The 18,020-nt window shown below is 49.2% G+C and overlaps 1 protein-coding gene across 2 annotated transcripts in view; it reads left to right on the top strand.

The window, feature by feature from the left end:
* The window catches only part of LOC138754870 (phosphatidylinositol 4,5-bisphosphate 3-kinase catalytic subunit alpha isoform), a 103,270-nt gene that overhangs the window by 63,539 nt on the left and 21,711 nt on the right, over positions 1-18,020 (top strand). For both annotated transcript variants that reach the window (XM_069919793.1, XM_069919794.1), the window contains exons 10-12: positions 1,687-1,821; positions 2,568-2,692; positions 4,441-4,522. In XM_069919793.1, coding sequence (XP_069775894.1) covers positions 1,687-1,821; positions 2,568-2,692; positions 4,441-4,522 — 342 coding nt within the window. The remainder of the gene's footprint in view (positions 1-1,686; positions 1,822-2,567; positions 2,693-4,440; positions 4,523-18,020) is intronic.

Raw genomic sequence — 18,020 nt, 5'->3', positions numbered from 1 at the left:
ACCCAACACTATCTGACAGATGTTTTCGTTGTAAAAAAAGAAATGGGAACAACAATTCATGCAATCTGGACATGTGAGAAATTAGAAAAATTTTGGGAAGATCTAAACCAGATATTAAATAAAATTACAGAAAACAATATACTAAAAAACCCAGAGATCTTCCTCCTAAGTAACATAAAAAAATAAAGAATTTGGACTTGATTTGGATGGTGCACAAAAAAGATTTAAGATAGCTCTAGCCGTAGCAAAAAAAATATATTATGTCAACCTGGAAATTGGAAGATAATTTGAGAATACAACAATGGTATGTAGAAATGAATAAATGTATTCCATTAGAAAAAATAACATATAATTTAAGAAATAATATTGAAATATTTGAACAAATATGGGAGCCATATATGAAACACAATGGAAAAAACCTACCGGGGTCATCTCCCACCTAAATTAACGAAAGGAGAAGGAAATGAAAAGAATTGACTCAGTGGAATTTCTTGTTTATTTTTATTGAATGACAACATTGTTTGACTGGTTTAATGTGTCTTAGATTTTGTACTTTAAATGAATGGGGGGGAGGTAGGGAGGGTGGGATGGGAGGGGGGGAGAAAATGACACTGTATATATTTGAGAAGGAAAATGTATGTATCTTGGTCAGTGTGGTTTATGGTGTGAAAAATAAAAAAATTTAAAAAAAAAATAGAGAAAGAGGCAGGTTTAAGTTGAGAAAGAGGCAGGTTTAAGTTGAGAAAGAGGCAGGTTTAAGTTGAGAAAGAGGCAGGTTTAAGTTGAGAAAGAGGCAGGTTTAAAGGGAGAGGCTACTTTTCCACCCTCAGGATCAAGCTGTAGAAAGGGGTACACAAGAACATAAGGAACAAGAGCAGGAGTCGGCCATCCGGCCTGTGAAGCCTGCTCTGATCTGATGATTAGTTCATCTCCACCGACTTTGCCTTTTCCCCATATCCATTAATTCCCCAACTGTAAAAATCTATCCAACCTTGTCTTCAATATATTTACTGAGGCTGCCTCCACTACTTCAATAGGCAGTGAATTCCACAGATTCCCCACCCTCTGGGAAAAGCAACTCCTCCTCATCTCTGTCCTAAACCTACTCCCCTGGATCTTGAGAGGCCATGTCCCATAGTTCTGGTCTCCCCCACCAGTGGAAAAAACTTACCTCCATCTTATCTATGCATTCCATAATTTTATACATTTCTATAAGATTCCCCACTCATTCTTTTGCAACGTTCAGAAGCTAGGTAGATGGATGGGTAGGATGAGGACCAGGATGCCATGGACAAGCTAGGCTGTAGGATCTGTCCTGTGCTGCATATCTCTCATGAATCTCTTTGGAGACTCTGGCATGTTAAATAGGAATTTGTTGATATTGAGAATTTTTTTTTAAATATTATTTACAACATGCTAGAAGCAGATTACAGCTATTTAGTTGAGAAAGAGGCAGGTTTAAGTTGAGAAAGAGGCAGGTTTAAATAATGCTGCTCAATTAACCTACAACATTTATATGATTCAGAGGGTGGGAGGAAACAGGAGCACCCGGGGTAAAACCCACGCAGATCATGGTGAGAGCATGCAAACTTTACAGGCGGCAGCAGATTCAAACCCTGGTGCTGCAACAGCGCTGCATTGACCTTGTATCCCTGCTGTAGACTTCCCTCATCTGTGTCCTTCCAGGAAACGCCATGCTTAGAGTTGGAGTTCAGTTGGTTCAGTGGCTCGGTGAAGTTCCCGGATGCTGCAGAGATCGAAGAACATGCAAACTGGAGCATGTCGAGGGAGCTGGGCTTCAACTACTGCCTGGTGGGACTGGTAAGAGAGTGTCGACCACTGAGGAACTACTTTATGCACAAAATATCACCCTGCTTTTTAATTTAAAGGGTTCCAGATTCTCGTAATGAAATGGGTATGTCATTGCACAAAATTTCCTTTAGCCTGATTCACCATTAGTACTGTGCCTACAATCAAAAAGAAGCGAAATAGGTTCAAGGTTCTTTTATTATTGTCATGTATAAAACAGAAAATATAACTACACAAAATTTCCTTTAGTCTACCGCAAGGCAGATAAAGATTTGCTGTCAGCAGAAATTGCCTGACATCCCTTGCAGCCAGTGTCCTTCCCACACACCCCCCCCCCCACCCCCCCCCCCATAGTGGGGTATGTCCAAAATTTTGCACTCAGCCCCTCTATGGATACTCCCCGATGTTGGGAAGACTGGGAGATTGATTCGTTGAGCACATTCGCTCTGGCCGCTGCAATAACAGGCTTCCTGTTATTTCAACCCCACACCCCATTCCCACACTGCCACCTCTGTTCATGGCCTCATGCACTGCCAAATTGAGGCCACCTGCAAATTGGAGGAACAAGACCTATTATTACATTTGGGCACTCTCCAACATTAACATTGACTTCTCCGGTTTCTGTTAACCTCCTCCCTCCAAGTCTCTCTCCTTCCCTTTCCTCCAGTTTCACAATCCATTCCACTCCATTCAGAGAGGTTCCCTCTCCCCCATTACTTCTCAGCTGGTTCTAAGTAACCACGTGCCATTTCTCGCAGAGTAACCGGCTGGCGAGAGACAGTAACCTGACAGACAGTGACATCGAGCAGCTGCGGAACATCTACACCCGCGACCCACTGTCTGAGATCACTGAACAGGAGAAGGATTTCCTGTGGAGGCACAGGTAAAGAAGTGGGCTGGTTGGAGGCTGGGTGTGGAGAAAGGGGGAGCTGTGGGGGGAGGGGGAGAGGCTGGCTGTGGTAGTGGGGAAGAGAGGCTGGCTGTGGTGGTGGGGGAGAGAGGCTGGCTGTGGTGGTGGGGGAGAGAGGCTGGCTGTGGTGGTGGGGGAGAGAGGCTGGCTGTGGTGGTGGGGGAGAGAGGCTGGCTGTGGTGGTGGGGGAGAGAGGCTGGCTGTGGTGGTGGGGGAGAGAGGCTGGCTGTGGTGGTGGGGGAGAGAGGCTGGCTGTGGTGGTGGGGGAGAGAGGCTGGCTGTGGTGGTGGGGGAGAGAGGCTGGCTGTGGTGGTGGGGGAGAGAGGCTGGCTGTGGTGGTGGGGGAGAGAGGCTGGCTGTGGTGGTGGGGGAGAGAGGCTGGCTGTGGTGGTGGGGGAGAGAGGCTGGCTGTGGTGGTGGGGGAGAGAGGCTGGCTGTGGTGGTGGGGGAGAGAGGCTGGCTGTGGTGGTGGGGGAGAGAGGCTGGCTGTGGTGGTGGGGGAGAGAGGCTGGCTGTGGTGGTGGGGGAGAGAGGCTGGCTGTGGTGGTGGGGGAGAGAGGCTGGCTGTGGTGGTGGGGGAGAGAGGCTGGCTGTGGTGGTGGGGGAGAGAGGCTGGCTGTGGTGGTGGGGGAGAGAGGCTGGCTGTGGTGGTGGGGGAGAGAGGCTGGCTGTGGTGGTGGGGGAGAGAGGCTGGCTGTGGTGGTGGGGGAGAGAGGCTGGCTGTGGTGGTGGGGGAGAGAGGCTGGCTGTGGTGGTGGGGGAGAGAGGCTGGCTGTGGTGGTGGGGGAGAGAGGCTGGCTGTGGTGGTGGGGGAGAGAGGCTGGCTGTGGTGGTGGGGGAGAGAGGCTGGCTGTGGTGGTGGGGGAGAGAGGCTGGCTGTGGTGGTGGGGCAGAGAGGCTGGCTGTGGTGGTGGGGCAGAGAGGCTGGCTGTGGTGGTGGGGCAGAGAGGCTGGCTGTGGTGGTGGGGGAGAGAGGCTGGCTGTGGTGGTGGGGGAGAGAGGCTGGCTGTGGTGGTGGGGGAGAGAGGCTGGCTGTGGTGGTGGGGGAGAGAGGCTGGCTGTGGTGGTGGGGGAGAGAGGCTGGCTGTGGTGGTGGGGGAGAGAGGCTGGCTGTGGTGGTGGGGGAGAGAGGCTGGCTGTGGTGGTGGGGGAGAGAGGCTGGCTGTGGTGGTGGGGGAGAGAGGCTGGCTGTGGTGGTGGGGGAGAGAGGCTGGCTGTGGTGGTGGGGGAGAGAGGCTGGCTGTGGTGGTGGGGGAGAGAGGCTGGCTGTGGTGGTGGGGGAGAGAGGCTGGCTGTGGTGGTGGGGGAGAGAGGCTGGCTGTGGTGGTGGGGGAGAGAGGCTGGCTGTGGTGGTGGGGGAGAGAGGCTGGCTGTGGTGGTGGGGGAGAGAGGCTGGCTGTGGTGGTGGGGGAGAGAGGCTGGCTGTGGTGGTGGGGGAGAGAGGCTGGCTGTGGTGGTGGGGGAGAGAGGCTGGCTGTGGTGGTGGGGGAGAGAGGCTGGCTGTGGTGGTGGGGGAGAGAGGCTGGCTGTGGTGGTGGGGGAGAGAGGCTGGCTGTGGTGGTGGGGGAGAGAGGCTGGCTGTGGTGGTGGGGGAGAGAGGCTGGCTGTGGTGGTGGTGATGTAACATTGGGGAACAGTACTGGCGGGCACACGTCTGTCGCTGTGTGACATTGGGGCATGGTATCACTGGGAAAGACTTACTGATCCACTTGTCTCTCCAGACATTACTGCGTGAACATACCTGAGACGTTACCCAAGCTGCTGTTGTCTGTGAAGTGGAACTCACGAGATGAAGTGGCTCAGGTAATGATGCTTACTCCCTCTGTCCACAGATTTTATTTTATCTGCTTGTGGGATGTTGACATTGCTGGATGGCCAGCATTTCTGTCCAAAGCCCGTTTCCCTATTATTTGATTGGTTAAGGGTCGACTACATTGTTGGGTCTGGCGTTCACCTTGGCTGAATTGCATGAGCAAATTTCAAGTTGAAGTTTGTCATCTGACTGTACTCATTCAACCAGGCTAAGCAGTGTTCCTCCCGACCACGGGTGTACACACATGGTTTGCAGTTGCTGTACTAATGGTGGATGGAAAGGATCCTCGATATTTAAGCAATGCTCCCAGTAAATGTTGTCAGTGGAGGAAAGGGAGATCCCAGTGATCTTCTCGGCTGTTTTGATGATACTGTGTGGACTTCTGTTCTGATGATTTGCAGCTCCCGTCCCTGACAGGGCATTCAATTGTGCTCCTGTAAAATGTCAAGATGGGGGCTGATAGCCTTGCACCCCACCCCCCCCCCCCCCCCACCTCCTTCAGAAGAGTAAAATGCTGCTGTGCTTTCCTGACTAATGAGGAAGTGTGTGGGTCCAGGATAGGTTGTCTGTTATCTGCACACCAAGGAACTTTGTGCTGTCCACGCGTCAGAACCATTGTAATGTGGAGAGTGGTCGACCTTTGTCTGGAAGGGCACGAAAGTTCCCTTTGTCTTTCCACGTTGAGATTCTGTGTTCTCGCACCATTTGTTGAGCCTCTCGACCTCCTCTTTGTAAGCCAACTCATTGTTCTTGTTGTCTCCTCTCAGAGTGTACAGCTGCCCTGTGTTTCTACCCATGAGTGTAGTTCAAGGGGAGTTGAATTGCACATGGAAAATGAGGGGGTGTCATGTGAGGTAAATTTGTCCTGTCAGGTAGCGGAGATGGAGTGCAGAGAATTGGCACAATAATCGGAAAAGGGAGTTTGCTGCTTGTTATGAGCTGTACCCTGAGGAGATGGCAGAACCAGGTTTAATGGTAACCTGCGGAGAGGAGAATTGAGTGAAGAATTTCTAGGGGTGTGTAGGGGAAGAAACATGGATATGGGAGCAATAGTAGCTCAAAGGGCTGGCATAGGCTGATGGGCAGAAAGACCTCCTGGGCAGTATTATTCCATGATATCAGTGGGAATGTGGCTTACTCATTTATTGATGCTGTTTTGATTTTCCTGGAGGCTCCGAAGAAATTCAGGGGGATGTTGCAGGGTCTGGGAAGAGTTTGAGGTGGAGAGACTGGACATGTTGGACATAGAACAATACAGCACTGAAACAGGCTCTTCTAGTCTGGACTGAACCATTATTCCACCACATCCCACTGACCTGCACCAGTCTATATCAAACCATACCCCTCTCATCCACGTGCCTATCCAATTTCTTCATAAATGTTAAAATTGAGCCCGAAAGGGGTGGTTGCAGCAGGGTCAATTTTGTCATTTAAGAGGAGGTTTGATGAGTACATGGATGTGAAGGGGTTTGAGGGTTATAGGCAGGGAGCAGGTAGGTGGTACTAGTGGAGTTCACTTAAATCGGTGTGGACTAGATGGGCTGATATAGCCTGTTTACGTACTGTAATTGTTGTATGAATTCACCACCTCAGCTCGTTCCACACCCCCACCGCTCTCTGTGAAGAAGTTCCCCCTAAACTTTTCCCCTTTCGCCCTTAACCCATGTCCTCTGGTTTGTGTCTCCCCTACCCTCGGGTGGGGGGGAAGGAAGAAGTAAAACGTGAAAGTCTGCAGACAATGGTTGAAGTAAAAACACGATGCTGGAGAAACTCAGCAGGTCAGTGTACTTTATATAACAAAGGTAAAGATACATAACCAATGTTTTGGGCTTGAGCCCTTCATCAGTGGAAAAAGCCTGCTTGTATTTATCTATCCTTCTCAATTTTGTGTGCCTCTATCAAATATCCCCTCATCCTCCGACACTCCAGAGAATAAAGTCCTAACCTGTTTAACCATAACTTGGTTCCTGAAGTCTGAGCAACATCTTTGTAAATCTCTGCACTCTTTCCATCTTATTGATAACATTCTTGTAGTTCAGTGACCAAAACTGCGCACAGTACACCAAAATTTGGCCTCACCAATGTCTTGTACAACTTTACCATAATATCCCTAACTCTTGGACTCTTGGGAATGAAGGAGGCTGACCTTGCAGAGGAATGCAAACTCGTGAGGGTGTAGATAAGGTGAATGGTCATGGAATTTCCCCGAGGGTCGGGGAGTTTAAAACTAGAGGATACTGGTTTGAGGTGAGGATTGGGGGGCAGGTTTTTGGGGACAGTTACAACATTTAAAAGACATTTGAACAGAGACATGGTTAGAGCAGCCGTTCTTAACAGGGGCTGTACCCCCCACCCCAGACCACAGACTGAAATCATAAAATATTTATTGTGTCGTTGGTAGAAGTACGGAAGAAACGTCTCTGCGCCTCTGCCAATTTTCGACTTTTCTCTTATCCAATTAACACCTTTTGTCTGTACTGCTCTCCCTCCAATTCTTTCTCTTCAGTCTTTTTTCTGAAACCTGCCAGCTTTTTTGTTTGTACCTCGAAGGGCTCAGGCCTGGAATGTTGGTAATGTATCTTTACCTCCTGAGGATGCTACGAGACCTTTCTCCAGCATTTGCTTTAAGTTTTTAACTACAATCACAGTGTCTGCAGACTTTTGTATTTTACTCCATCAACTTTGAGCAAAGCCCCAAGAGGTGTGGGCCCATAGCCAAAATAGAGGGGTATGGGCCAAACGTAGTCTGAGGAGGCTAACTGAGATGGGCTGGCATAGATGAGTTGGGCCAAAGGGCTTGTTACATGCTGCCTGAATCCAATACTGGCCGTATGACTTGGTTTTTAATGAGAGAGGGATTTAACTGGAGACGAGTGTTCTATAAAAACCATGATACGTATGTCAGAGTTAACCAAGAAATTCTGCAGATGCTGGGGTTGTAGTACAATACACAAAATGTGCTGGAGAAACTCAGCAGGTTGGGCAGCATCTGTAGGAAGTAAAGAGTGACCAACTTTTTTGGCCTGGCCCCTTCAGGAATCAGGAAAACCAGGCTGACGCCTGAATGAAATATTGGGTGGGGGGAAGAGAAGGGAGAGGAGGACAGGTGTAAGCAGGGGAAGGAGGAGTGGAGAAAGGGACAAGGGAGGAGGAAGGAGCAAGGGGAGGAGCACAAGCCAACAGATGAGAGGCCACAGGTGGATACGGGTGGGATGATAGAAGAGACAGAAGCTGGGGAGGGGTGGGAGCTGGAGAGAAGGAGACAGAGGGAAGGGGGCAAAGGAGAGACTTGGGGGAGGGTGTAAACAGAAACTGGAGACATCTAAGCCCCTTGCACATCGCCAACCCTCCTAGAAAGTGGCAAACTTACTGGGCATGCTGCACATGGAGAGCCTTTCCCATTGCACCATGATTTACCGGGCTTGTCGGGAATCTTGAGGGTGGTTCCGCCTCACATGGTGACATCGCAAGTGATGTATTACGTTTGGTGCTCTGACAGCCCCGCTAACTGCACAGTTATATTTTCACAGCGCGCCACCTCTGACAGCCCAGCTTCCGGTCATGTCAGAGCTTCAGGCCGGCCGCGCTGTGAAATATAACCGTCAGGCTGACGCAAGCATGCAGGCACTAATGGTACCTGGTAAGTTGAGTAGGCCATTCACACCGCCACAGTGTGATTAACAAGTTAATTCAACTGGGCTCTGATATTTCCCACCCCGCCACCCCAAAAAAAAGTGTTAAGCCCAGTTGATATTTACTCATCTTGCCCCGTTGGGACCTTTCACACTGCCAGGGGACCCGCTAAATTGACCGGTTCAGTGCATGTACTTGGCAGTGTGAAAGGGTGTTAATGCCGTCTGGTTGAAGAGTATCAAGGTGGAATTTGTGGGTAATTCTTTAAAAATATAGACTTGCAGTCCCAGCCCACGAGCCCATGCTACCCAATTACACCCAAATGACCTACAATCCCTGGTGTGTTTTGAACGGTTGGACAAAACTGGAGCCCCCTTTGTTACCCAAGTTAATTAATATGGATCAGATAGAGTGTGTTTAAAAACAGATTATCTTTGGAGAATGTAGCTAGATTACTTAGCATAATTCATTTAGTGCAAGAAAGGTGATTTGAGTGTTGCAGAAATTTTAGATGCAGAAAAGGCATTTGATAGATTTGAGTGGGTATTAGAAAATTTTGGATTTGAGTTAACTTTTTTGTTGGATTAGAGCTTTATATAATAGTCCAAAAGCTACAGTAGTAACAAATGGGCAAGTGTCTTTGCCATTTAAGTGAGTGAGCTCAAGTAGATAAGGTTGCCCTTTTGTCACCAGCTTTATTTGTTTTTGCCAAAGAACCACTTGCTCAGGTGTTGGGCTCTGATTTGCAAATTAATGGTTTTATGGTGGATCAAGAGGAACACAAAATTAGTTTATTTGCAAATGATGTTTTAATATATTTGACTGATCTTGAGTTGTCATTACAAAGGATGTATGCTCAATTGGAAAAGTTTCGGGATATAAAATAAATTGGGATAAAAGTGAAATTATGCCTTTTGACAGCAGATAATTATATTCAGTGCCAAAGGGACTCTCAGTTTAAATAGCCAAAAGAGGGTATTAAATATTTAGGAATACATACGGATAGGAATTTGAAGAATTTGTATAAATTGAATTATTTATCTGTAGCGGCTGCTACACACACAGAAACACACCACAGAACACAGTGGAGGTTTCAGTTAAACTGTTGATTTGAATTTTGCATGAGCCCCTTTAAGGCCAACGGGAGTTCCGCTCCGTGCAGCGGTGACATTTCCAAGCTGCGGCCTAAGCCACGAGGCAATGAGCAAGCCACAATAGCGTCATCTTTCTATAGCTGCCCTGCCAGCGTGACTGCACACGCGGGGCTGGTTCGCTCAGAGATGTGCGCCGCCCCACAACCCCCCCAGAACTGGCTTACGAGTCCCACCGCTTGGGTGACCGACCCCTCCGATTAGGTTGGGCTGTCTGCATGGGTTGGCCACGTGTGCCAGCTTCAGTTGCTCAACCGTGAATAGTTCCTCCTTGCCCCCAATGTTCAGAGTGAAAATCTTTCCCTATCGAAGGAGGACCTTGTACGGGCCCTCATACGGGTGTTGAAGAGGGGTTGGGTGCGGACCACGCTGGACGAACACAAATTCTGCTCACTTGGGCATGTGAGAAGGCGGTTGACTAACCCCTGGTCAATAAAACTTTCAGTGCTTCCACTATCTATTGAGCAATTTACCCTCACATCATTAATTTTGATCCACACATTGGCATCAGATAAATTGTGTGGACTTGCCTGATTCATACGTAGGGAAGCTCTGGCATGTCCTTCGTGTCCTTCCATCCGATAGTACTCGGCGTCATACTCATCTCCTGAAGACTGTGTCCTCTCCTTTGTAGCATTCGTCCAAGATGGCCGGCTGCACTTGGCATTCTTCTTCTGTTTGTCTGTGGAGAAAGAAGAGCTTTCCCGCCTCTCATTAGCATGAGAATGGGCCTTGGCTGTGGCCTTGCGTAATGCCCACGTTTTCCACAATTGGAACAGACATTTTCTCTGGCAGGATTTTCTTTGTCCACAGAAAAAGCACTTTGGACCCTCAAGGTGTGCTGCTGCATGGAGGGGAGAGGATTGGAGGGGTATGGACCAGGTGCTGGTCAGTGGGACTAGGAGGCTGGGGATTTGTTCCGGCATGGACTTGTAGGGCCAAACTGGCCTGTTCTGTGCTGTATATGATTTTATGCTGTGAATTCCTGTGAGGCAGCATACTTTTCTTTTCGTGGTGCTAGAGAGTCCAGCAGTGTGACGTTTGTCCAAGCCCCAGGGTCCTGTGAGTGTTCCTCCAATTCTTTCCTGGTGATTTCTAAAGCTTCTGCAATAGTCTCTGCCTCATCTATCCCTACCATTCCTTTCTCATCTCTTTGGGGACGTTCACCCTGGAGGTGCCAGTGAAGTCTGTTGCGGAGGTCTGTGAGAAGGGTTTGGATCTCCCCTCTAGAACCTGCGCCCACTCCGAAAAACTCCCCTAGTAGCGACAGCAGTGCACCGTAGATGAGTTCCGTGGATGAAGCCTGGAGGTCCTATTTCGGAGCCGTTCGAATGCCAGGCAGAACCCACGGTAGCTTGTCTGTCCAGTTGGGTCCTTTTAGCCGTGCCATGAGAGCTGCCTTGAGGTGCCGGTGGAAATGCTCTACGAGTCCATTTGCTTGGGGATGATAGGCTATGGTGTGGTAGAGTTTGATTCCCAAGCGGTTTGCCAATTGCGTTCAGAAGGCGGAGGTGAACTGGGCGCCCCTGTCGCTGGAAATGTGGGCTGGAATGCCGAAACGGGCGACCCAGTTAGCGAGTAGGGCTCGGCTGAAGTGTCCCTGATGGGAATGGCTTCCGGCCACCTCATCGTCCAGTCAACCACAGTCAGGAGGTAGGGGGCCCACTATATTGATGTGGTATGGTTAAATCTCCTGGCTGGTGGGTAGAAATGTTGTATCGGGGCTCTAACATGGCGCTGGACTTTGGAGGCTTGGCAATGCATGCAATTCCTCGCCATCTGGGCCACTTTTTTAATCCATGCCAGACAAAACATTCCACCACCATGCATACTGATGTCTTGATGGAGGGGTGGGCCAGGTTGTGAATTGTCCGGAATGCCTCCTGCCTCCACTGCGGGGAGGACTACCGGTCGAGACATCAACAGGAACTTGTCGTGGCTGCCCGGCAGCTTCAGGTCCTCAAGGTGCAGGCCGGTGATGACGGTTCGGAAGGCCTGCATCTCTTCGTCCTATCTCTGGGCCTGAGCTAATTGGGCGTAATTCAGGCTGGGGTCAAGTTGTGGATGGTGGGTCTGGAGGGCGTGTCGGCAACTACATTTTCCTTACCTTCAGATGTTGGTGGTGAACTCCAAGATGTAGGAAAGGTGTTGCTGCTGGAGAACCGACAAGGGATCCTTAGCCATGGCGAGGGCCTGAGAGAGCGGCTTGTGGTGCATGAAAGCGGTGAACGGTCTGCCCTCCAGGAAGTAGCAGAAGTGCCTCATCAAGAGGTACAAGGCCAGGAGCTCCCTGTTGAACGCGCTATGCTTCAGCTTGGGTGGTCGGAGATGCCAGCTGAAGAACGCCAGCAGGCGCCACTGCCCGTTGACTTCTTGCTCGAGGACGCCCTGATGGCTATGGCGGACATGTCCACCAAGAGTGCTGTGTGGGCGTCAGGCCGTGGGTGGGCCAGCAGGATGGCGCTTGTGAGGGCGGCCTTGGTCTGTGCAAAGACTGTCTCATCCTCTTTCGACCACTCAAGTGTCTTTTGTTTGGCTGAGATCAGGGCAAACTGGGCGTATTATGTGGGCAGCCCCGGGATGAAGTGGTGATAAAAGCTAACCATCCCGGTGAACTCCTGAAGGCCCTTGAGGGTGTCTGGCTTGGGGAACTGCTGTATGGCCTTGATCTTGTCCTGTGATGCCCCATCCGCGGTGATGGTATGGCACAGAAACTGTAGCGACTCCTTCCCGAACTGACATTTGGCCACGTTGATGGTGAGGTCGTATTCCACCAGGTTGGTGAATAATGTGCAAAGATGGGTCTTGTGCTCATTGTGATCTGAACTGTCAATGAGGATGTCGTCGAGATAGATGAACACGAAGTTCCGGTCTATACCTACTGCATCCATGAACTGCTGGAAGGTCTGGGCTGTGTTCTTCAGGCCAAAAGGCATCTGCAGGAATTGGAAAAGGCGAAACGGGTTTTGCCAATATCATCAACCTTAGAGAAAACCCATGTAGGTTGGCCGTAAAGTCCTGTATGTGGGGGATGGGGTACCAGTCAGGCGTGGTTGTGTTGTTGAGCCGGTGGTAGTCCCCACAAGGGCGCCAACCCCCAAAGGCCTTTGGGACCATGTGCAGGGGAGAGGCCCAGGGACTGTCTGACCTGCAGACTATGCTGAGTTCCTGGAGGCAGGAGAACTCCTCTTTCATGAGCTGCAGATTCTCCAGCAGCAGTCATCTGGCCTTGGCGTGGAGTGGGGGGTCCTGTGTGGCAATGTAATGGACATCGTGCTGGGCCATGGTGGCGGTGAATTGTGGCCATAAGATGGCGGGGAACTTGTCTAGGATGTGGGTGTGCAGACAGTGGCTATCCTTGGACTGTGTGTGCTAGGCGGCTCAAGTCGAAGGGACTGGAAGATACGGGTGTACACGAGTCTCTTGCCCTTCAGGTCAACCAGCAGGCTGTGCACTTGGAGGAAATCTGCTCCTTGCAGCACACTTCTCACGGTGGCGTGCAGGAACTTCCAGCGGTATTTGTCTGGCCCAAGGTGTACCTGAATGATCCATGTTTTTCCCAGAGAGTAGTGAATGTTTGGAATTCTCTAACCAGGGAAGTGGTTGAGGCTGCCTCATTAAACATATTTAAAATTTGGTTAGATAAATTTTTACATGATAGAGGAATTAGGGGATATGGGAAGAAGGCAGGTAGGTGGAGTTAGGTCATAAATTAGATCAGCCATGATCGTATTGAATGGTGGAGCAGGCTCGATGGGCCATTTTTGGCCTACTCCTGTTCCTACTTCCTATGTGCTGAAGGTCTTTATGTCGGTGCCGTTCGTTGCCCGCAGGGTTGGGCCTCATGCTCTTGTGTCGGATTTGAGGGCGGTCGGGGGAAGCATGTTCAACTCTGTTTCAGTGTTCACCAGAAAACCCCAGCTGTTTGTCTTGTCGACCACGTGTAAGAGGCTGTTCGTGTGGCCAGCCGTTGCAGCCATCAGAGGCAGTTGGCCTGGTCATTTCCCTGGTATGAGCAGGGTTGGCAGCACTTGCGGGCTTGGGCTCCCCAGCATTGGTGGTAGAAGAACCAGGTGGTTTGGTGCTCTTCCAGTTTCTGTCTGGGGGTGGTCTGTGGTCGGCTTGGTCCATGGTGGTCTTGTTTCCAGTTTGGTTTTCCCGCACGTCGGCACAGGCTGCGATCTTCCGGAGGACCGAGAAGTCCTCGATCACTAGTAGCAGCTGGATGTCTTCTGGGATTTGTTCAAGGAAGGCTTACTCAAACATCAGGCAGGATATGTGGCCTTCTGCCAATGTGAGCTTTTCGTCCATCAGTGCGGATGGGGCTCTGTCCCTCAGGCCATCGAGGTGAATCAGCCTGGCCGCGCACTGCCGATGGGAGAGACCGAAGGTGCCGAGGAGGAGGGCTTTGAGGGCGACATACTTGCCCTCCTCTGGAGGATCGTGGATCAGGTCGTCCACTCTGGCCTGAGTTTCTTCATCAAGGGCTCTCACCACATGATAGAACTTTGTGGAGTCAGAGGTGATCTCTCTGAGATGAAACTGCGCCTCTGCCTGCCCGAACTATGTGTGGGGTCGAATGGTCCAAAGGAGGTTCACAGAGACAACGCTGATTGCCGACAAACCCATGTTTGGAGACCAGATAACATCTGGGCTCTGTGGGGTCATCAATGTAGTGGCTGCTACACACACAGAAACACCCCACAGGACACAGTGGAGGTTTCAGTTGAACTATTTATTTGAATTTTGCGTGCGCCCTTTTAAGGCCAATGGAGTTCTCCCCACATGGTGGCGATGTCACCGTGTTGCCCGGGGCGCGAGCTGTGGCCTAAGCCACAAGGCAATGAGCAAGCCCTGACGGCGTCATCTTTCTATAGCTGCCTCGCCAGCGCGGTCGGTTTGCTCACCGAGAAATGCGCAGTCACATATCTTTATTTAAAAAGATTGAAGATTTTTTTTTAATGGATTAAATTTACCTATCACTTTAGTTGGAAGGTTGAATTGTATATTTCCAAGGATACAATCTTTTTCCGACTTTACCGATATTAATACCCCAAAACATTTTCAAGATTTAAATAAACAAATATGGAAATTTCTTTGGAAATGTAAACTGGCAAGAGTCTCTATAGAAAAGTTCATATGGAAATATGAATTGGGAGATGACATCTTCCCAATTTTAGGAATTATTATCAAGGGGATTAGATGAGATTCCTGGCTTTTTTTAAATCGAAAACCAGCATGGATTAATATAGAATTGAATAAAGTAGGAGAATTTGTATATAAATGGAATCAAAAATGTTGGTAGCTGACACTCCATTACTGAAGAATTTACTTAATGTTTGGAATAAAATAAATCAGGATATTGGAGGAGGGTCTATTTCACTTAAAGTGCCATTGATTAATCCTCTTTTGGTCTTTTCAAGAGATAATCAATTCTTAAATATATGGCACCATAAAGGGATTATTAGACTGTTACAAAAGAGGTCAATTAATGTCATTTGAACAATTGAGAAATAAATATGCTTTTCCTCGTAATATTCATTATTTTTAGCTAAGAGCATATTTGAGAGACAAGTTGAGACCAACAATGTTTCTGTCTAGCTGTACGAGATAGAATTTGTTAGGAGTGGGACTTTTTTAAATATTTATTTGGAATATTTATTATTACAAGAAGGAACTCTTAAATTAGGATTATATAGATCTTGGCAGAGATGGGAAACAGATTTGACTAATACTATCAATGTAAGATGTAGATTAGTTCAGTACAATTAGTCATAGGCCACAGAAGTTGAATAGATTTATCAGATCAGTGTTCTAGGTGTGGTGAAGATGTAGGATCTTTTATACATTCAATGTGGTCTCGTCCCAATGTGAGACCTTTTTGGGTGACTATAGGTAATTTTTTTGAACAAGTTACAGGAATTGTTTTTCTACCAAGTCCCAATTTTATTAGGAAATCTTTGGCTTGGCTTCGCGGACGAAGATTTATGGAGGGGGTAAAAAGTCCACGTCAGCTGCAGGCTCGTTTGTGGCTGACAAGTCCGATGCGGGACAGGCAGACACGATTGCAGCGGTTGCAAGGGAAAATTGGTTGGTTGGGGTTGGGTGTTGGGTTTTTCCTCCTTTGCCTTTTGTCAGTGAGGTGGGCTCTGCGGTCTTCTTCAAAGGAGTTTGCTGCCCGCCAAACTGTGAGGCGCCAAGATGCACGGTTTGAGGTGTTATCAGCCCACTGGCGGTGGTCAATGTGGCAGGCACCAAGAGATTTCTTTAGGCAGTCCTTGTACCTTTTCTTTGGTGCACCTCTGTCACGGTGGCCAGTGGAGAGCTCGCCATATAACACGATCTTGGGAAGGCGATGGTCCTCCATTCTGGAGACGTGACCCATCCAGCGCAGCTGGATCTTCAGCAGCGTGGACTCGATGCTGTCGACCTCTGCCATCTCGAGTACTTCGACGTTAGGGGTGTAAGCGCTCCAATGGATGTTGAGGATAGAGCGGAGACAACGCTGGTGGAAGCGTTCTAGGAGCCGTAGGTGGTGCCGGTAGAGGACCCATGATTCGGAGCCGAACAGGAGTGTGGGTATGACAACGGCTCTGTATACGGTTATCTTTGTGAGGTTTTTCAGTTGGTTGTTTTTCCAGACTCTTTTGTGTAGTCTTCCAAAGGCGCTATTTGCCTTGGCGAGTCTGTTGTCTATCTCATTGTCGATCCTTGCATCTGATGAAATGGTGCAGCCGAGATAGGTAAACTGGTTGACCATTTTGAGTTTTGTGTGCCCGATGGAGATGTGGGGGGGCTGGTAGTCATGGTGGGGAGCTGGCTGATGGAGGACCTCAGTTTTCTTCAGGCTGACTTCCAGGCCAAACATTTTGGCAGTTTCCGCAAAGCAGGACGTCAAGCGCTGAAGAGCTGGCTCTGAATGGGCAACTAAAGCGGCATCATCTGCAAAGAGTAGTTCACGGACAAGTTTCTCTTGTGTCTTGGTGTGAGCTTGCAGGCGCCTCAGATTGAAGAGACTGCCATCCGTGCGGTACCGGATGTAAACAGCGTCTTCATTGTTGGGGTCTTTCATGGCTTGGTTCAGCATCATGCTGAAGAAGATTGAAAAGAGGGTTGGTGCGAGAACACAGCCTTGCTTCACGCCATTGTTAATGGAGAAGGGTTCAGAGAGCTCATTGCTGTATCTGACCCGACCTTGTTGGTTTTCGTGCAGTTGGATAATCATGTTGAGGAACTTTGGGGGACATCCGATGCGCTCTAGTATTTGCCAAAGCCCTTTCCTGCTCACGGTGTCGAAGGCTTTGGTGAGGTCAACAAAGGTGATGTAGAGTCCTTTGTTTTGTTCTCTGCACTTTTCTTGGATATTGAAGGTATAAATCCTGAATTGAAATTATCAATTGAAATTTGTTAAATTAACATGAGCGGTAGCAAGAAAATGTATTCCAATTACTTGGAAATTGGGTCCATCTTTAACTGTGCCGAAGTGGCACACTGAAATTCAAAGTTGTATTCCCATGGAAAATAATTACTTATAATTTAGGAAATAAATACTATTTTTACAAATTTGGTGCCCATAAACAAATAATGGGATAAAATTTGTAGTGATATCCTGTCTGTCCCTTGGCCCTGAAAAATTCGAACTGATGAGTTGTACTGCACTACATCTCTCTCTGCAATCCAAAAATCTTTTATTACTGTGGTGTGGAAAGAAAGACACACACAAGGAGTCGAAGACTGATTTTATTGCACTGACAGCTCTGCTTGTATTCTCTTCCCGCTGCTGACGACGAGCAGCAGTTGCCTCAGATTGGTTCCCATTGTTGCTCGTTGTTTTCCTGCCATTCGGGTTGTCATCTGGGATGAAGGTCATTGGCCCCTGTGGGGACTGGACAGTCCCCGTGTTCATCAGCCATCTTGTGTACCAGGTCGCGTCCCGGTTAGCGGGGTGTTACATGACACACACACACCCCCCCCCCCCCCCCCCCCGAACGCTTATCGCCACTTTTGGAGGCCTATCTCAGCATCATGGGGGTTGAGTGGAGACCAGCTGGCTAATGTCTAGATGTGTTGGTTTGAGGCAGTCGATGGTGAAAGTCTCTTCCTTACCGCCGATATCCAGCACACATCAACCTGTTGTCTGATTACTTTTTATGGCCCCTAGTATGGCTGTTGCAGAGGTGTTCGGTGTGCCCCCTCCGAACGAAAACATACTCACAGTCTCTAAATTTTTGAGGACATAGGACTTGGCCTGGACATGCGACGGAGGCTGCGGAGGGGCTAGAGTACCCAGTTTTTCTTCAGCTTAGTCAATGAGGCTGTCGGGTCCTCTGGGTCTTTAGAGGTGGAGTGGGCCTCAGCCTGTTCAAACTACATGTGTGGCTGCGACGCCCAGAACGTTGGCAGCTTCAATGAAACTGTGTGAAGAACCAACTGGCAGTTGGACCTGCCGAGGTCACCAATGTAGTGTGAGCGCTACCACGAAGTGTGGAAAACAGCACACACTCAAGGAGTCGAAGACTGGTTTATTGCACTGGCTGGTCTGCTTATATTCTCTCCCCGCTGCTGACGACAGGAGTGATGACACGGCAGCGCTAGCCTCGGATTGGTTGGCATTCCTGCTGTTGCTTGTGGTTTCCCGCCGCATGGGTTGTCACCTGGGATGAAGGTCAATGGTCCCCGTGGGGTCTCTATTGTCGCCGCATTC

This window comes from Narcine bancroftii, chromosome 2 (genome assembly GCF_036971445.1).
Source record: "Narcine bancroftii isolate sNarBan1 chromosome 2, sNarBan1.hap1, whole genome shotgun sequence".
Classification (NCBI taxonomy): Eukaryota; Metazoa; Chordata; class Chondrichthyes; order Torpediniformes; family Narcinidae; genus Narcine; species Narcine bancroftii.
Note: the sequence above shows the minus strand (reverse complement) of the source record. Positions and strands in the feature narration are given on the sequence as shown.